At 41.0% G+C, this 19,292-nt stretch overlaps 1 protein-coding gene across 1 annotated transcript in view; it reads right to left on the bottom strand.

Annotated features, from left to right (window-relative positions):
- Positions 1 to 1,277: 1,277 nt before the first annotated feature.
- Positions 1,278 to 19,292, bottom strand: part of DISP3 (dispatched RND transporter family member 3) — a 284,421-nt gene continuing 266,406 nt past the window's right edge. Inside the window, exon 20 of the mRNA XM_053690067.1 lies at positions 1,278 to 2,327. Coding sequence (XP_053546042.1) covers positions 1,965 to 2,327 — 363 coding nt within the window. The 3' untranslated portion in view covers positions 1,278 to 1,964. The remainder of the gene's footprint in view (positions 2,328 to 19,292) is intronic.

Below are 19,292 nucleotides of genomic sequence, written 5' to 3'. Positions count from 1 at the left end.
AATCACAAGCTGTTCAATTGATAACTACTAACACCTTGCACGGAGATCCATCAGAAAACTGTTTTTCCAGAAGCTTTATCGATATTTTTACTGTTGTGTTTTAGGACCAGAATTCTTTGTCTTTTTTTGTACAAATATAACTTCTTGTGCTTTATTAGTTAACATGTAATGAAGCACCAGTGGTGTCTCCAGGAACAATACAAGTAGAGGGGGCACTAATCATTTGCAATACCAAAAGCCTAGTCATGATGTAATAAAGCATTAATGTTCTCAGTATGTTAATATATATATATATATATATATATATATATATATATATACATAGTTACCTACATACTTACACACATACATACTCACAAACATAGATACCTACATACTTACACACATACATACATACTCACATACACAGTTACCTACATACTTACACACATACATATATACTCACATACATAGTTACCTACATACTTACACACATACATACATACTCACAAACATAGATACCTACATACACCCATACTAACATACATAGATACCTACATACTTACACATATACATATATACACATACTCACATACACAGTTACCTACATACTTACACACACATACATACATGTATACACACATACATGCATACACATATACACACATACATACATACACACATACTCACATACATAAATACCTGCATACTTACACACATACATACATGTATACACACATACATACATACACACACTCAAATACATAGTTACCTACATACTTGCACATACATACATAAATACACACACATACTAACATACATAGATACCTACATACTTGCACACACCCATGTATACACAGATACATACATATACATATATTCACATACATAGTTACCTACATACTTACACACACACATGCATACACACATACATACATGTATACACACATACTCACATACATAGTTACATACATATTTACAGACATATGCATACACACATAATCACATAGTTACATTCATACTTACACACACACATGCACACACACATACATGCATACATATACACATACTAACATGCATACATACATACACATATATATACATACTTTTACACATGCATGTATACACAAATGCATACATACACACATACATCCTTACTAACATAAAACCATGCATATACACATAACATAAATACATACTAACATACCTGAATACACACACATTAATTCAAAAGATGTCTCTGATCTTTGTATATGTTTGTGTATGTGTGTATATATATGTGTGTGTATATATGAGTGTGTATATGTGTGTAAATATGTGAGTTTGTGTATAAGATCAGGGTGCTATTGAGACATGTATACAGCCATAAAGCCTGACACAGAGCCAGTTGACTGCCTGCACATGTATAAGGCCTTAGCTATCATATATACATTAGCCCAAATCTCATTAACATCTCAGTCTTTGACCCTCTAGATATGTATTTATATCAACACTGTCCTTAAATACCATGTATCTATTAATATAAATGACCAAATTGTGCTTAAGGGGTTTAAAACCAAACCTCACCTTCTGGTAAGTGAGACAAAATAATCCGGTGATGCATATTAATAAACAAACGTATATTTTTTTGTCCAACAACAACATTGGTGACTTCTATCAGTCTATTGGTCTCTGCACCATGTATGGTGAATAAGGCCACGTCTGTTGTGCCTATAATGTCTGCGCAAATGTAAAACCGTATAAAACAGTATTGAAATTAGTGCTGCTGTGAGTGTTCCAGCAATACAAAGGTACCCATAGTTCTGTGATGAACGGGCGCATGTGCTGGCACCATATCTGCTGTCATGTGCATCACTTAGACAAAAAAATAAAGTGCATCTGTACTAAAACAAAAGAAACAGAGCAAATGCTCTTCCTCACACTCTACAGTAACTGCCCTTCAAAAAAAATGATGTATACAAAAAATATGTATAAAAAGGTTTGCATTATGGAGGAGTCCCATTAAGGATAGGGATGTTCAACCCAGTTTTAAGCAGTACAATGTAAACACAGAAGCCTCCAGTAGCACAGAGGAAAATGCCCAGGGTGGCTTTAAGAAACGAAGTCCTACTCCTGACGAAGGTGCAGGGTCCCATAATGCTGAGCAGCGCTGTGCTGACTGTCAACGTGTACAAGATGGAGATGCCGGTATTAAGAGCAACAATTTTTCCAAATTTTGCAAAAGGAGCTATGATGCAAAAGAAGAGAGGGATGGTGGCGATGACGGTGGTCACTGCACTGGATACAATGGCGACACCAACATGACGGATGGCTTCTGATGCTCTCCACTGACGGCAGCCCGCTGGATTCTGCCAAAGAACAAAGCTTAATTAATATAAGAAATCATTAAACTGTTTTAAGTTTACAAAACGGAAAATGCATTTTGCTAGAAAATAAATTGCTGAAAATAAGAATTATTCACTGTTAATATTAATCTATAAAGAATATTTTATTACCTTCAATATTTTGAATCTTTTCATTTTCAGTACAAATACTGCATTTTAATAGTGTTGGAGGCAATAACCTTTTAGCATATGTGTCACTGTTCCCTGGCTTTTCAAACAAGTGTCAACACCTGTTATTGATGTGCGATTATTTTCCGTGGGATAATGCCATAGGCGACATTGCAGAGACAGTGACTCCCTAATCTCAATCCTTAAAATCTAAAAAAAAATCTGTCTCCCACATCTTAGATCCACAACACCAGATACTACAGTAGAATCATTATTTGCCTTGTAGTACACAAAAACAGGAGACTCTAAAGAAAACAAAATATATGTATTTATTAGTAGTATATCATGACATACTCAGAGTCTATTCTTTACTGGCTAAAGGAATAATGTTAAAATTAATTTCACATGAAAAATAAGTTCAACTCGTGATATGAAAATGTAACAATATTCACAGAACCATAAATTGCAATGAAATCAAATGTAAGTCTGATGCTTATTAAATATAATATATATTATAATATATATTAAATATTAAATAAAATATATATTATAATAACTTAAATTATGTCTACCTGATAATTTTCTTTTCTTCAGATGGAAAGAGTCCACAGCTGCATTCATTACTTTTGGGAATTCAGAACCTGGCCACCAGGAGGAGGCAAAGACATCCTGGCCAAAGGCTTAAATACCTCCCCAACTTCCCTCATCCTCCAGTCATTCTGCCGAGGGAACAAGGAACAGTTGAAGAAATATCAGGGTGAAAAGGTGTCATAAGAACAAAAATAACAGACGCCCCACCGAAAAAATACAGGCGGGGAGCTGTGGACTCTTTCCATCTGAAGAAAAGAAAATTATCAGGTAAGCATAATTTAAGTTTTTCTTCATAAATGGAAAGAGTCCACAGCTGCATTAATTACTTTTGGGAAAACAATACACAAGCTATAGAGGACACTGAATGCAAAAATGGGAGGGTACAAGAGGCGGCCCATTCTGAGGGCACCAGGCCTGAAACCCCCTACCCAACAAAATCCTGCTTCGTCCGAAGACGAGAACAACTTTGAAAAAAAAGGGAAAGGCCCAAGAACACTGACCCACAGATAGTCCACAAGCCTTGCTAGAGACTGTAGGAACTAGACTCGACTGAGTCAACAGCCTCCAAGAGACACCATTGCCCAGCAGTCGGTCTCCAAACAACACGCCCCTTACTAAAGAAAGGGAACAAACTACCGTATTCTTCCAAAAAGAAGAAAAGACACAGAGAAAACATGATAGTACTTGTAAAGCGCATCTAATCCTCCTTAAAGGGATACTAAACCCAATTTTTTTTCTTTCATGATTCAGACAGAGCATGAGATTTTAAGCACCTTTCTAATTTACTTCTATTATCAATTTTTCTTTGTTCTCATGCTATCTTGATTTGAAAAAGCAGTACTGTAAGTTTTAGAGCCGGACCATTTTTTGTTCAGCACCTGGGTAGCACTTGCTGATTTGTGGCTAAATGTAGCAAACCAATCAGCAAGCTCTACCAAGGTGCTGAACTAAAAAATGGGCCGGCTCCTAACCTTTTATTACTGCTTTTTCAAATCAAGATAACCTGAGAACAAATACAAATTGATAATAGGAGTAAATTAGAAAGTTGTTTAAAATTGCATGCTCTATCTGAATCATGAAATAAAAAATGTGGGGTTAGTATCCCTTTAAGGGACTCAAGGTGCTGCTCATTTTATTAACCTCGAAAGGAGGAAAGGCTGAGTAGACATCGCCGGGGATCAAACTTGCAACCCTCGGTTTGCTACAGTGCACCACAGTGCATTAGTATGCTGAGCTAGCTGTACAGCTAGCATAAGGGACTCAAGAAAAAAAAACTAAAAAGGTGTCAGGGTGCCAGGAATCAGACTGAGAAAAGAAGTGCAAAAATAATCACACCTTTATTAATAACAAAAAATAATAAAAAGTCCACAAGTCTAATAACAAGCCAGGAGTCAAAAGCAGAGCTGGTAGCCAGACAAGCCGAGTCAGGAGCCAAAGCGAATAGTCAGCCAGGTAATACACAGGAACTGGAACTCACAAACAGGTCTGAGACAACGCAAGGGCAAAGCATATTGAACAGAGGCCCTTTAAATAATAAGTGATGACATCACAATTCTGAGACTGCCACCTGTCTCACATGGATAATGTACACCAGTTTGGCCATAAAAAGGCGTGCAGGAAATGAGCAGCATCACACACTATGCACTAGAGTCAGCAAGAGAGGTGAGTAAAATGGCTGCCAGCAGCACATGGCAAACAAAGCAGGGAAAAAAATCCTGACATTACCCTCCCCTCAATGACCCTCCCCCGTGGGAGGACAAAAGGCTTATTTGTGGAAACGGGCATGGAAGGCACGGAGGAGGGCGGGAGCATGAACATCAGAGGAGGGAACCCACGAATGCTCCTCCGGACCGTAGCCCCTCCAGTGAATACTGTACGCGGCCCCTGGACATACGAGAGTCAATAATGCTGCTGACCTCATATTCTTCATGGTTGTCAACAAAGATAGGACGGGGACAAGGCAACACAGTGGTAAACCGATTACAAACAAATGGTTTCAAGAGGGAGACATGAAAAACATTGGAGATGCGCATTGCAGGAGGAAGGTCAAGAGCATAGGCTACAGGATATACCCGTCTGAGTATTCGAAAAGAACCAACATAACGGGGAGCCAGTTTATTGGAAGGTACATGAAGGTTCAAGTTGCAGCCAAACCCTCTCACCAACCTGGTAGGAAGGCGCGGGCAGACGCCTATGATCAGCCTGGAACTTTTGGCGCTGCATAGAACGATGAAGGCAATCCTGAATCTGCACCCACGTGGAACGGAGTTGCCGGAAATGCTCCTCCAAAGCCGGAATACCTTGAGACATGAATGAATTGGGCAACAAGGATGGTTGAAACCCATAATTTGCCATGAATGGGGATAACTGAGAGGAAGCATTAATTATCACTATTACGAGCAAACTCTGCCCAAGGTAACAGTTCAGACCAATTATTGTGGTGATCTGAGACATAGCAATGGAAGAACTGTTCCAGAGCTTGATTAGACCATTCTGCAGCCCCATTGGATTGAGAGTCATATGCCGAGGAGAAGGAAAGCTGGATCCCCATTTGAGCACAAAAGGAATGGCAAAATCGGGAGACAAACTGGCTACCCCAGTCCTAAACTATCTCCTTGGGCAAGTCATGTAAACGGAAGACCTCCCGGGCAAAAATTGAAGCAAGCTCCTGAGCGGTAGGCAGCTTCTTCAAGGGAATGCAATGTGAAATTTTAGGAAAATATTCAACCACCATAAGGATAATAGTATTGCCATTGGAAACAGGGAGCTCGACAATGAAGTCCATGGAAAGATGTTTCCAAGGACGCTCACCATTAGCAATAGGTTGAAGAAGACCCACAGGAAGACATCAAGGAGTTTTATTCTGTGCACAAATTGAGCAGGATGCAACATACGCAGCAACATCAGAATGAAGACCTGGCCACCAGAATTGTCGAGTGCCAGACTAAATAATTTGGTTTTTGCCCGGGTGACCTGCGGCTTTAGGATAGTGGTAAGTGTGCAAAAGTTTAGTTCGAAGATTCTCAAGAACAAAACACATACCACTAGGATTCTCAGGAGGTGCATTGGTTTATGCAGCCAGGATCTCCTCCCCAAGGGAGAAGTCAAAGTAGTATGTATGGCAGCCAAAATATGGTCAGGAGGTATAACTGGAGTAGGTATAGACTCCTCCTTGGAAAGAGGCGAAAATTGTCGAGAGAGGGCATCAGCCCTAACATTCTTATTATCAGGCAGGTAAGAGACCACATAATTAAACTGTGCCAAAAATAGCGCCCATCTGGCCTGTCGGGGCGACAAACATTTTGCTTCAGATATATAAGTTAAATTCTTGTGGTCAATAAGAATGAGCACTGGTACGCTAGTACCCTCGAGAAGATACCTCCATTCCTTGAGTGCCAAAATTATGGCCAGTAATTCCCTGTCACCAATTTCATAATTGCACTCCACTGGAGACAATTTCTTAGAGAAGAAACCACATGAATGCAAGGAACCGTCAGGCGTAGGACGTTGAGACAAGATGGCACCTACTCCAGGCTCAGACACATTGACCTCAAGAACGAAAGGCAGGACGGGATTAGGATGAGCCAGAACTGAAGCAACAGCAAAGGCAGTCTTAAGACTATCAAAGGCCTTAATGGCAGTAGGTGACCAATGGAGTGAATCATTCACTTTACGGGTCATGTCTGTGATAGGTTTGACCAAAGAAGAAAAGTTTTTAATAAACTTTCTATAGTAATTGACGAACCCCAAAAAACGTTGAATAGACCAACTGGGCGAGGTCACTGCAGAGCTGCAGACAACTTTTCAGGATCCATGGAGAACCCTGCAAAGGAGATAACATAACCTAGGAAGGTTACTTGAGTCTGATGAAAATCACATTTCTCGAGTTTACAAAACAAGCCGTTCTCACGTAGTCTCTGAAGAACCCATGTAACATCAGAACGATGAGCCTCAAGTGTGGGCGAGTGTATGAGGATGTCATCTAAATACACCACAACACACTGTTGCAACATATCTCGTAGGACATCATTAATAAATTCCTGGAAAACAGCAGGAGCATTACATAGGCGAAAGGGCATTACAAGATACTCATAATGCCCGCTCCTGGTCTTAAATGCTGTTTTCCATTCGTGGCCCTCCTTGATCCTAACGAGATTGTACGCCCCTCTCAAATCAAGTTTAGAAAAAAACGTAGCTCCCTTGAGACGGTCAAAGATTTCCGTAATGAGTGAAATGGGGTAAGCATTCTTAATGGTAAGACGATTAAGACCCCTATAATCGATGCATGGTCTTAACTCGCCACCTTTTTTCTTCACAAAGAAGAAGCCAGCCCCTGCAGGAGAGCAGGATTTGCGGATGATCCCCCGTGACAGAGCATCGGCAACATACTCCTCCATAGCACAATTTTCCGCAACAGACAGAGGGTAAACCCGGCCCCAAGGAGGAATGGCTCCAGGTTGCAGGTCTATGGCACAATCATAAGATCGGTGAGGAGGCAACGTACCGGCATGCACCTTGTCAAAAACGTCTAGGAACTCTCGGTACTCCTCTGGCAATTGATATACCGAAGAAGTGCACAAGACTTTAACTGGTTTCCGAAGACAAGTGGAAATACATTGCGGAGACCACGACAACATTTCAGACCTGCACCAGCTTTTGGAGCCAAGGATAACACAGATTAACTGAAAAATGCGGAGAATTTATCATCTGGAACTGGAGGGTTTCAAAATAGAGAGCCCCAACAGCCATGGATAATGGAGCGGTTTCATGAGTAATGACTGCGGGCTGAAGGGCCCTGCCATCAATGGCCTCAATAGCAAGCGGAACAGACCGAGGCATAACAGGAATGGAGTGCTTTGATATAAAAGCACTATCAATGAAATAGCCCGCACCACCCAGGAAAGGACAACCATGACCAAAGGTTTCTCCTTTAGTGTTTCCAGGGACGAGGATAAACAACCCAAGGTCTGCCCCCGACAAGACCTTAGGTGTGAGCATTTCCCGGCTGTGTAAGACAAGACTTCAAATGGTGGCCCTGTAACCCACAATAGAGGCAGAGCCCCTCCTTCCTCCTAAAGACCTTCTCTGCCGCGGAGAGACGCGTGAATCCCAACTGCATCAGCTCAGCAGTACCTGGTGACTCAGGACCAGGAGGCATGGGAGGAGAGGGAGGCATGGGTGGGAACGAACACATAGGAGACAACAGAAAAGGAGGCTTCCGCAAGCGCTCCTTGAAAGAGGGCCTCTCTCTGAGTCTGATGTCAATTAAAATAAAAAAAGACACCAATGCCTTGAGATCCTCTGGTAAATCTCTGGCAGCAACTTCATCTTTAATCGCATCAGACAGCCCATGAAAGAAGGCGGCAACAAGGGCTTCATTGTTCCAACCTATCTCTGCGGCAAGCATACGGAACTCAATAGCATACTGAGCAACAGATCTTGTACCTTGCTGAATGGACATGAGTCATTTAGCAGCAGAGGAGAAGCGAGCCGGAACATCAAATACCCTTCGAAAGGAGGCCACAAATTCAGGGTAATTTGAAATCACAGGTTTATTAGTCTCCCACGAGGGATTAGCCCAGGCAAGAGCTGTGTCAGAGAGTGACGAGATGAGAAATCCCACCTTAGCTCTGTCAGAGAGAAACGCCTGAGGTAACATCTCAAAGTAAATGCCCACCTGGTTCAAAAACCCTCTGCACTGAATAGGATCGCCTCCATATCGCTGCGGTAGAGGTGCAGAACCAGACATGCTCCTGGTAGGACTAGGTGCAGCAGCAGAAACAGGAGCAGCCATAACTTGCGGGACACTTTGGTCCAAATGTGCAGTGTGAGTCAGCAGGGTGTGCAGGGCTAGTGCAAATTGATCCAAGCGGTGATCCTGTTCATCCATCCTGTTAATGATGGTCGGTAAAGATGGATTATTAGCACCATCAGGATTCATGGCCCTTGTGTAATGTCAGGGTGCCAGGAATCAGACTGAGACGAGGAGTGCAAAAATAATCACGCCTTTATTAATAACAAAAAATAATAAAAAGTCCATAAGTCAAATAACAAGCCAGGAGTCAAAACCAGAGCTGGTAGTCAGACGAGCTGAGTCAGGAGCCAAAGTGAATAGTCAGACGAGCCGAGTCAGGAGCCAAAGCGAGTAGTCAGACCAGCCGGAATCAGGAACAAGGAGAACAGCAGAGTCAGGAACAAGCCATGGATCAGGAACCAGGAGGGACGTCAGACAGCCAGGTAATACACAGGAAATGGAACTCACAAACAGGTCTGAGACAACGCAAGGGCAAAGCATATTGAACAGAGGCCCTTTAAATAATAAGTGATGACATTCCAATTCGGAGACTGCCACCTGTCTCACATAGATGATGTACACCAGTCTGGCCATAAAAGGGCGTGCAGGAAATGAGCAGCATCACACACTATAAAAAATATTAGATACACAGCCAAGATAAAAGAGGAAACCAGCTGGTATCAATAAGAGGCGCCAAAAATAGAACAAAAATTATCAAAATAAATGTGATAAAAATTAATAAGATCAGTATAGCACAACATGGTCAGAGTGAAAATATATAAGCACAAATATCACACATAAATAACACAGAACATAATTAATAAAATATTAAGCTAAAAATCCTACATACAAAAATGTAGTATTGATATGAACTAAACTGAAATGAACATAGTAAATATCCTCATATAAAGGTAATGAAAAAAATAAAAATATAAATATAAATAAAGTGAATGGAAAATGTCCAAATAAAAAAATAAAATGAGTTAAAGTAAAATTAATATAAGGAATGTCCAGGTGATAAAAAGTGGAAGTTTGTCCAAAGGCAAGAGCGTGGAGAGTGATAAAGAACCAAGAACAGTTCCAAGGCAGCTCCTCTGGTGTGTCGTGCCCTGACACAAGATCAAAATATCTGTAAAACAAGAGACAGAGGGCACCACATAGTGCAAATCAGAGCGACCAGAAGAATGGAAATGTAGGTAAACAGTGAACCTACTCACATGGTAAAAAGCACCAAGGTGCAGGCCGGGTCCAAAGAGTCACCCTGCAGACTCCCAAAACCCTTGGAACTGGTAAACTTGTCCTAGCAAGGGGATCCGAAATGTGATGCAGTTCCCACAGTGTTCACCAATTGTAGGCAAGACGAGCAGGATAACAGATGGTCTCCAGGGCGTAGTAGGTGATAAATTGCGGCCACAGGAAGCTCCAAAAGGATACTCTAACGCTAGCCCTGAGCTCTGTAAACACGCCCCTCCAACCTACAATGGGAAGGAACACTCTAGTTCCCGGAAAATTGGAAAACGACTGAGCATGTTGCCGCAGATCTCAATGGAGTCCCGGCCCACAAGATTGAAAAGTGAATTAGGACTGAACCAATCCCCCATGCCCCTAAGCAACAACGGACCATTAAGTCCTCTCATGATGCTAGTTGAAGCTTGTAAAATAACAAGTAAAAAACATAAATGATATTGGGATCATTAGGCGCCCTCACCGGACGAGCCGGACATAAAAAGGCGCTACATGTCTGAACTAGGCCTCAAAGACAGAAGGATTTGTACCCAGTCAGGACCAGCCTAAACCCAAGGGCCCGAGCACTATCAAGGCCACATAGAATCTCTCCCGAGATGGAGGGATAAAGAACAGTCAGACAGAACATAGGACTAGTATGTCCTCACTCTTGTAAAAGTAAACAGTGCAACCACAAAATCGCGAGTATCAATTCAGGAGAAGAAAGTTCCTGAAGGAAACATCACACAACAACATGAGCTTTAGACCAAATAAAAATCATCCTCTAAGCTCAGAACTGGAAAAGGATACACAAATAACAAAGACTATAAGAAGATTACTTCATCCCCTTATGTCTATGCAAGCAAACCAGTCGAAGAGTAAGACTGAGAATCCCCAGACCCATGAAGAGTGGGATCCTCCAGCAATGCCAAAACGTGCCTCAGTACAACATGAAGGCGTGCCAGTCTATAACAAAAGGCGCAACATACTTCCGCCGGGACAAAATAAAACATCGGCCCTGAAGGTTGACCCCCTGAAGCCTCAGGGGCAGTCGCTCCCCCCGTAGGGCTGAACGGGACCAGGCGATCCCACACCTGAAGAGCCCCGGTTAACGGAACATAGACAATATCGTAAGCACACTACCAGGAGGTGCAGTGGCGCCGGCGCCAAAGATATGGCCATGCAAAACCATGTAACCTCCAGTGGGAACAGGCCACACTCCATAGAAGAATAAGTAGCGTTTGGGTTACCCGCATGCGTAGTAAAAGTTAGTGGTAGGGAACTCGCCTTGTGGGAAATAAAATCCCCATAGGCGGATGGCTCAGAGGGCACCTGATTACCTGATCCCGAGGAACAGAGCACTCTAAAACAGCATTCGGAACATAACTGATGGACATGTATCATCTGGGCCAATTCATATTCTTTGCAAGAAGTAGAGTCTGAAATAGAGACATCCGTCTCCACAAAATCAGAATCCTCAATAACTGGGATATTGAATAAAAAATCTAAACGGCACCTTACACCCTCAATGGCTGGGGTACAGACCACCTCCAGGGAACCAGACACCAGCGAACCAGGATTTCTCTAATGCCACACGGTCAGGAATGTGGAAATAGAGAGCCAAAATGTGGCCATGCCCGGTCACAAGGTAAAACGTGCAGTCCATGCAAAAGCGCGCCCGACCATAAAGGCCGCGTCACTAGACATAGGCCATTATGTTCCAAAATAGCCATGAGCTTCAAGTGTGACAGAAAGTAGCGCCTCTTCTGCCATGGACTCGAGAGAAAAAAGCAGGCAGCGAGACTCGTCAACACTGATTGCTTGTGGAGCTGTTAATATGAGTCAGGATGGTTTCGCAGAAAGACTCTTCCTGCATCTCCGGACTCTAACTTTCACGCATGCTCTCACTGAGAGGCTGACAGGACTACTTAAAACTCCAGTCCCATGCCGAAGAGTACTACCCTCCATAAGAGACTATCGAAAACTTCTGACACTTCTCTGCCAACCTCCTGGGACGAAAGGCAAAGAATGACTGGGGGATAAGGAAAGTGGGGGAGGTATTTAAGCCTTTGGCTGGGGTGTCTATGCCTCGTCCGGGTGGCCAGGTTCTGAATTCCAAAAAGTAATGAATGCAGCTGTGGACTCTTTCCATTTATGAAGAAAATATATATTAAAATAGGTTTAATAAATTCTGTTCAAAATTTATTTGGAATAACAAGAAAGCACAGATTACAATAAACAAGCTAATGCGCTCTAAGGAGGCAGGAGGTTTAGCCCTCCCTAATATTAAACAGTATAACTATACTGCACTGTTAAAAGTGGCAATAGATTGAATCACGGAACAGGAACATATTACATTTCTACAATGTGAGACTAATCTGGTAGCCCCTTATGATCTAAAAGCCATTTTACATAGCTCCAAGACTAAAATCCCAAAAAGTATTGAGAAGTTTCTTTCCTTTAAAAACATAGTTTTAGCGTGGCAAAAATACTGTATAGAAATAAATATCAACCTATTCTGTACTGAATTCCTAACGAAATCCAGAATTTATACCTGGAACCTCTTATGTGATCTTTAAACATTGGAAAAGTAAGGGCTTAATATATATGAAACAACTGTAAACTCCTAAATTGAGGATCAATTCTTATCAAAATATTGCAAAGCAATTTAAAGCCTACATAAAAATGACTTCTTGCACTGATTTGCTATGGGGATAGGCAAAGCTAATAAGGTAGAAAGGAAGTAAGATGTCTAAGCCATAACTCCCCACCGCAATGACCCCTATACTACTTGACCCCTATCCCACCATAACCCCCACCGCAATGACCCCTACACCAGTGACATGCAGTGAGGTCAGAGGCTGGTGAGGCACTAGATATGATACGCCGGAGAAACACATGTACAGAGGGCCGCAAGTACCCCCAACAGGGCAGGTTTAAATGATAGCTGAACCAGTGCACTGGTGACATAATCAGGTGATGGGTGAGAGCAAGTTAGTAACCACTGAGTTACTGATCAGCTGATTACTTCACCTGTGCACTGATTCAGCTATAATGAAAACCTGGCCTGTTGGGGGTACTTGAGGACTATTGTTGAGAAACACTGCACTAAAGCACCAGCTCATTGGAAATGTATTGATTATCTGGAGAATAAAGCACACATACTCTGCTCACTGACACCCACACACACTCTGCTCACATACACACACACACAATTCTGTGGCACAGTGCCAGTTACTAAGCAATTAGAATGATGCACAATCTCTTCTCTACTCACTACTGTATTGTAAAAATAGAAATAATTTACCATACAAGTTTTACACAAAGGACAAGTTATCAATACTGCCAACACAGCTGCTGCAATATGGTGTTCAAGAAACGCACATGCACATCCCACTTAGGTATGCTCTTCAACAAAGGACACCAAAGGATGCCAAAAGAATGAAGTACATAATAATAAAAGTAAAATAGAAAGTTTATTTTTTTTTTGTGCGATTTCTATCTGAATGATGGAAATGTAATTATGACTTTCATGTTCCTTTCAAAAACTAATTTGATTTGCTGAAATGGGGCCAGTAACAGTTGATGCTAATTCTCAAAATATAAATAACTAGAAAAGTCTATTAAAATAGCATGCTCTACCTCAATCATAAAAGTTTAATTTTAAATGTCTCCCTTTGACTATGTGTTTAACCAGTTACTTTACAGTGGCATTATTTCTAAAAAACATTTAACTGCAATAATTACATATATTTTTTAAATGACTCATTATCTCCTTTTTATTAATATAAACTTGTATAAAAGCAGCACATATTAAAAACACAATGCAACAGCTTTCAATTGATTTGTGAATTACAAGTTAACAGCAGTCTTTAAATAAATGGAGACACAGAGAAAAATAAAAATAGATACTGCATCCTCTGACTCAACAGACATAACATATATGGAGTTTGTACCTAATTAAATAAAATAACCATGAAAAAGGGAGGCTTATCAATATTCAATGTCAAAAACTTTAATTTAAATAATGTGGACCCTGCACACTTAACTTCAAACTCTGGATTTTAAATTATGGATTTAAATTTAAATTGACCCTTTGACTTCCTGTCAGTATTGGGTTATGCTCACTTACTGCCCCCCCCCCCCCTGTTAATGAGCTGTATCTGAACACAATTTGTGAATCACAAGAGATGTAGAATACTACTTTACTCTTCTGATTGGTGTCATCTGTTCTTAGTTTACCTCAGCTTCCAGTTGTGTCTCATGACCCTGCTCACTGCATCCTCCTGATTAATCTATATATCCTTCACTTGCTAGGAGGCATCAAGAGGGATGCCTCCTATTGGTCCCAATTTTTGCTGCTAATATATTGACAGAACACAGGTGGCGCTGCAGCACAGCTTTTCCTTTGACCCATGTACTGCAATGGAGAGAAGCGTTCCTGTACCTGCCTCTCCATAGCATTACATGGGGGGAGAAATTTTTTGGACTTTTTTTTTGTTTTAATTAAAATTTAATTAAGCTTTGGCCACATATGCAGGGTAGGCACTGCCTCCCCTGCTTCCTATGAGTGCACGCTCCTGCCCTACACTATTTAACACCTATCCCATCATAACCCCCACTGCAATGACCCCTACACTACTTACCCCCTATCCCACCATAACCCCCACTGCAATGACCCCTAGACTACTTACCCCATCCCACCATAACCCCCACTGCAATGACCCCTACACTACTTACCCTCTATCCCACCATAAGCCCCCACTGCAATGACCCCTACACTACTTAACCCCTATCCCACCATAACCCCCACTGCAATGACCCCTACACTACTTACCCCCTATCTCACCATAAGCCCCCACAGCAATGACCCCTACACTACTTAACCCCTATCCCACCATAACCCCCCACCATAATGACCCCTACACTACTTAACCCCTAACCCACCATAACCCTACCACAATGACCCCTACACTACTTAACCCCTATCCCACCATAAGCCCCCATCGCAATGACCACTACTTCTTAACCCCTATTATACCATAAACCCTCCACACCAATAACCCCTATGTTACTTAACCCCTATACCTCCACAAAACCACACCACAAACTACCTCTAACATATTAACCCCCTAACCGGCAATACCCCACCGCTCTGTATAAATGGTACACTCTCTCTATAAATGGTACGCTCTGTGTACATGGTACGCTCTGTATAAATGGTACGTTCTGTATAAATGGTACGCTCTGTGTACATGGTACGATCTGTATAAATGGTACGCTCTGTGTACATGGTACACTCTGTATAACTGGTACACTCTATATAAATGGTACGCTCTGTATAAATGGTACACTCTGTATAACTGGTCCGCTCTAAATAAATGGTATTCTGTATAAATGGTATGCTCTGTATAAATGGCACGCTCTGTATAAATGGTACACTCTGTATTAATGATACACTCTGTGTAACTGGTACGCTCTGTATAAATGGTATTCTGTATAAATGGTACACTCTGTATAACTGGTATGCTCTGAATAAATGGTATTCTGCACGAATGGTACGCTCTGTATAAATGGTACGTTCTGTATAAACGGTACGCTCTGTGTACATGGTACGATTTGTATAAATGGTACGCTCTGTGTACATGGTACATTCTGTATAACTGGTACACTCTGTATAAATGGTACGCTCTGTATAAATGGTACACTCTGTATAACTGGTCCGCTCTAAATAAATGGTATTCTGTATAAATGGTATGCTCTGTATAAATGGCATGTTCTGTATAAATGGTACACTCTGTATTAATGATACACTCTGTGTAACTGGTACGCTCTGTATAAATGGTATTCTGTATAAATGGTACACTCTGTATAACTGGTATGCTCTGAATAAATGGTATTCTATACGAATAGTATGCTCTGTATAAATGGTATGCTCTGTATAAATGGTATGCTCTGAATAAATGGTATTCTGTATCAATGGTACACTCTTTACAACTGGTACGCTCGGGATAAATGGTATTCTGTATAAATGGTACGCTGTATAAATGGTATGCTCTGTATAACTGGTACGCTCTGTATAACTGGTATGCTCTGTATAAATGGTACACTCTGTATAACTGGTACGCTCTAAATAAATGGTGTTCTGTATAAATAGTATGCTCTGTATAAATGGTACTCTCTATAAATTGTACGCTGTGTATAAAATGTACTCTCTATAAATTGTATTCTATATAAATGGTATGCTCTGTGCACATGGTACGCTCTGTATAACTGATACGCTCTGTATAAATAGTACTCTCTATAAATGGTATTCTTTATAATAGGTACTCTCTGTATAAATGGTACACTCTGTATAAATGGTACACTCTGTATAAATGGTATGCTCTGTGTACATGGTACACTGTGTATAAATGGTATGCTGTATATAAATGGTACACTCTTTCTATCTATAAATGGTACACTCTGTGTAAATGGTACGCTCTGTATAAATGGTACACTCTGTGTACATGGTATGATCTGTATAAATGGTACGCTCTGTGTACATGGTACACTCTGTATAACTGGTACACTCTGTATAAATGGTACGCTCTGTATAAATGGTACACTCTGTATAACTGGTCCGCTCTAACTAAATGGTATTCTGTATAAATGGTATGCTCTGTATAAATGGCACGCTCTGTATAAATGGTACACTCTGTATTAATGATACACTCTGTGTAACTGGTACGCTCTGTATAAATGGTATTCTGTATAAATGGTACACTCTGTATAACTGGTATGCTCTGAATAAATGGTATTCTGTACGAATGGTACGCTCTGTATAAATGGTACATTCTGTATAAATGGTACGCTCTGTGTACATGGTACGATCTGTATAAATGGTACGCTCTGTGTACATGGTACACTCTGTATAACCGGTACACTCTGTATAAATGGTACGCTTTGTATAAATGGTACACTCTGTATAACTGGTCCGCTCTAAATAAATGGTATTCTGTATAAATGGTATGCTCTGTATAAATGGCACGCTCTGTATAAATGGTTCACTCTGTATTAATGATACACTCTGTGTAACTGGTACGCTCTGTATAAATGGTATTCTGTATAAATGGTACACTCTGTATAACTGGTATGCTCTGAATAAATGGTATTCTATACGAATAGTATGCTCTGTATAAATGGTATGCTCTTTATAAATGGTACGCTCTGAATAAATGGTATTCTGTATCAATGGTACACTCTTTACAACTGGTACGCTCGGGATAAATGGTATTCTGTATAAATGGTACACTACATAAATGGTATGCTCCGTATAACTGGTACGCTCTGTATAACTGGTATGCTCTGAATAAATGGTACACTCTGTATAACTGGTACGCTCTGAATAAATGGTATTCTGTATAAATGGTATTCTCTGTATAAATGGTACTCTCTATAAATGGTACGCTGTGTATAAATTGTACTCTCTATAAATTGAATTCTATATAAATGGTACGCTCTGTGCACATGGTACGCTCTGTATAACTGATACGCTCTGTATAAATAGTACTCTCTATAAATGGTATTCTTTATAATAGGTACTCTCTGTATAAATGGTACACTCTGTATAAATGGTACACTCTGTATAAATGGTACTCTCTGTAATACTGGTACTCTTTGTATAACTGGTATGCTCTGTGTACATGGTACACTGTGTATAAATGGAATGCTGTATATAAATTGTACACTCTCTCTATCTATAAATGGTACACTCTGTGTAAATGGTACGCTCTGTATAAATAGTACGCTCTGTATAAATGGTACGCTCTCTGTACATGGTACGCTCTGTATAAATGGTACGCTCTGTGTAGATGGTTCGCGCTGTATAAATGGTACACTTTGTTTACCTGGTATGCTATGTGTACATGGTACACTCTATATAAATGGTACGCTCTGTATAAATGGTACGCTCTGTGTAAATGGTACACTCTGTATAAATGGTATGCTCTGTGTACATGCTACGCTCTGTATAAATGGTATGCTTTGTGTACATGGTACACTCTGTATAAATGGTACACTCTGTATACCTGGTACGCTCTGCATAACTGGTATGCTCTGTGTACATGGTAAGCTCTGTATAACTGGTACGCTCTGTATAAATAGTACGCTCTCTATAAATGGTACGCTCTGTATAAATGGTACACTCTGTATAACTGGTATGCTCTGTGTACATGGTACACCCTGTATAAATGGTACTCTCTGTGTACATGGTGCGCTCTGTATAAATGGTGCGCTCTGTATAAATTATTGGTCCCAATTTTTGCTGCTAATATATTGACAGAACACAGGTGGCGCTGCAGCACAGCTTTTCCTTTGACCCATGTACTGCAATGGAGAGAAGCGTTCCTGTACCTGCCTCTCCATAGCATTACATGGGGGGAGAAATGTTTTGGACTTTTTTTTGTTTTAATTAAAATGTAATTAAGCTTTGGCCACATATGCAGGGCAGGCACTGCCTCCCCTGCCTCCTATGAGTGCACGCCCCTGCCCTACACTACTTAACCCCTATCCCATCATAACCCCCACTGCAATGACCCCTACACTACTTACCCCCTATCCCACCATAACCCCCACTGCAATGACCCCTAGACTACTTACCCCCATCCCACCATAACCCCCACTGCAATGACCCCTACACTACTTAACCCCTATCCCACCATAACCCTACCACAATGACCCCTACACTACTTAACCCCTATCCCACCATAAGCCCCCATCGCAATGACCCCTACTTCTTAACCCATATTATACCATAAACCCTCCACACCAATAACCCCTATGTTACTTAACCCCTATACCTCCACAAAACCACACCACAAACTACCTCTAACATATTAACCCCCTAACCGGCAATACCCCACCGCTCTGTATAAATGGTACACTCTCTCTATAAATGGTACGCTCTGTGTACATGGTACGCTCTGTATAAATGGTACGTTCTGTATAAATGGTACACTCTGTGTACATGGTACGATCTGTATAAATGGTACGCTCTGTGTACATGGTACACTCTGTATAACTGGTACACTCTGTATAAATGGTACGCTCTGTATAAATGGTACACTCTGTATAACTGGTCCGCTCTAAATAAATGGTATTCTGTATAAATGGTACACTCTGTATAACTGGTATGCTCTGAATAAATGGTATTCTGTACGAATGGTACGCTC

The sequence above is a fragment of the Bombina bombina genome, chromosome 8 (genome assembly GCF_027579735.1).
Source record: "Bombina bombina isolate aBomBom1 chromosome 8, aBomBom1.pri, whole genome shotgun sequence".
Classification (NCBI taxonomy): domain Eukaryota; kingdom Metazoa; phylum Chordata; class Amphibia; order Anura; family Bombinatoridae; genus Bombina; species Bombina bombina.
The sequence above is the reverse complement of the archived record's forward strand: the minus strand, read 5'-3'. Positions and strand labels throughout refer to the sequence as shown.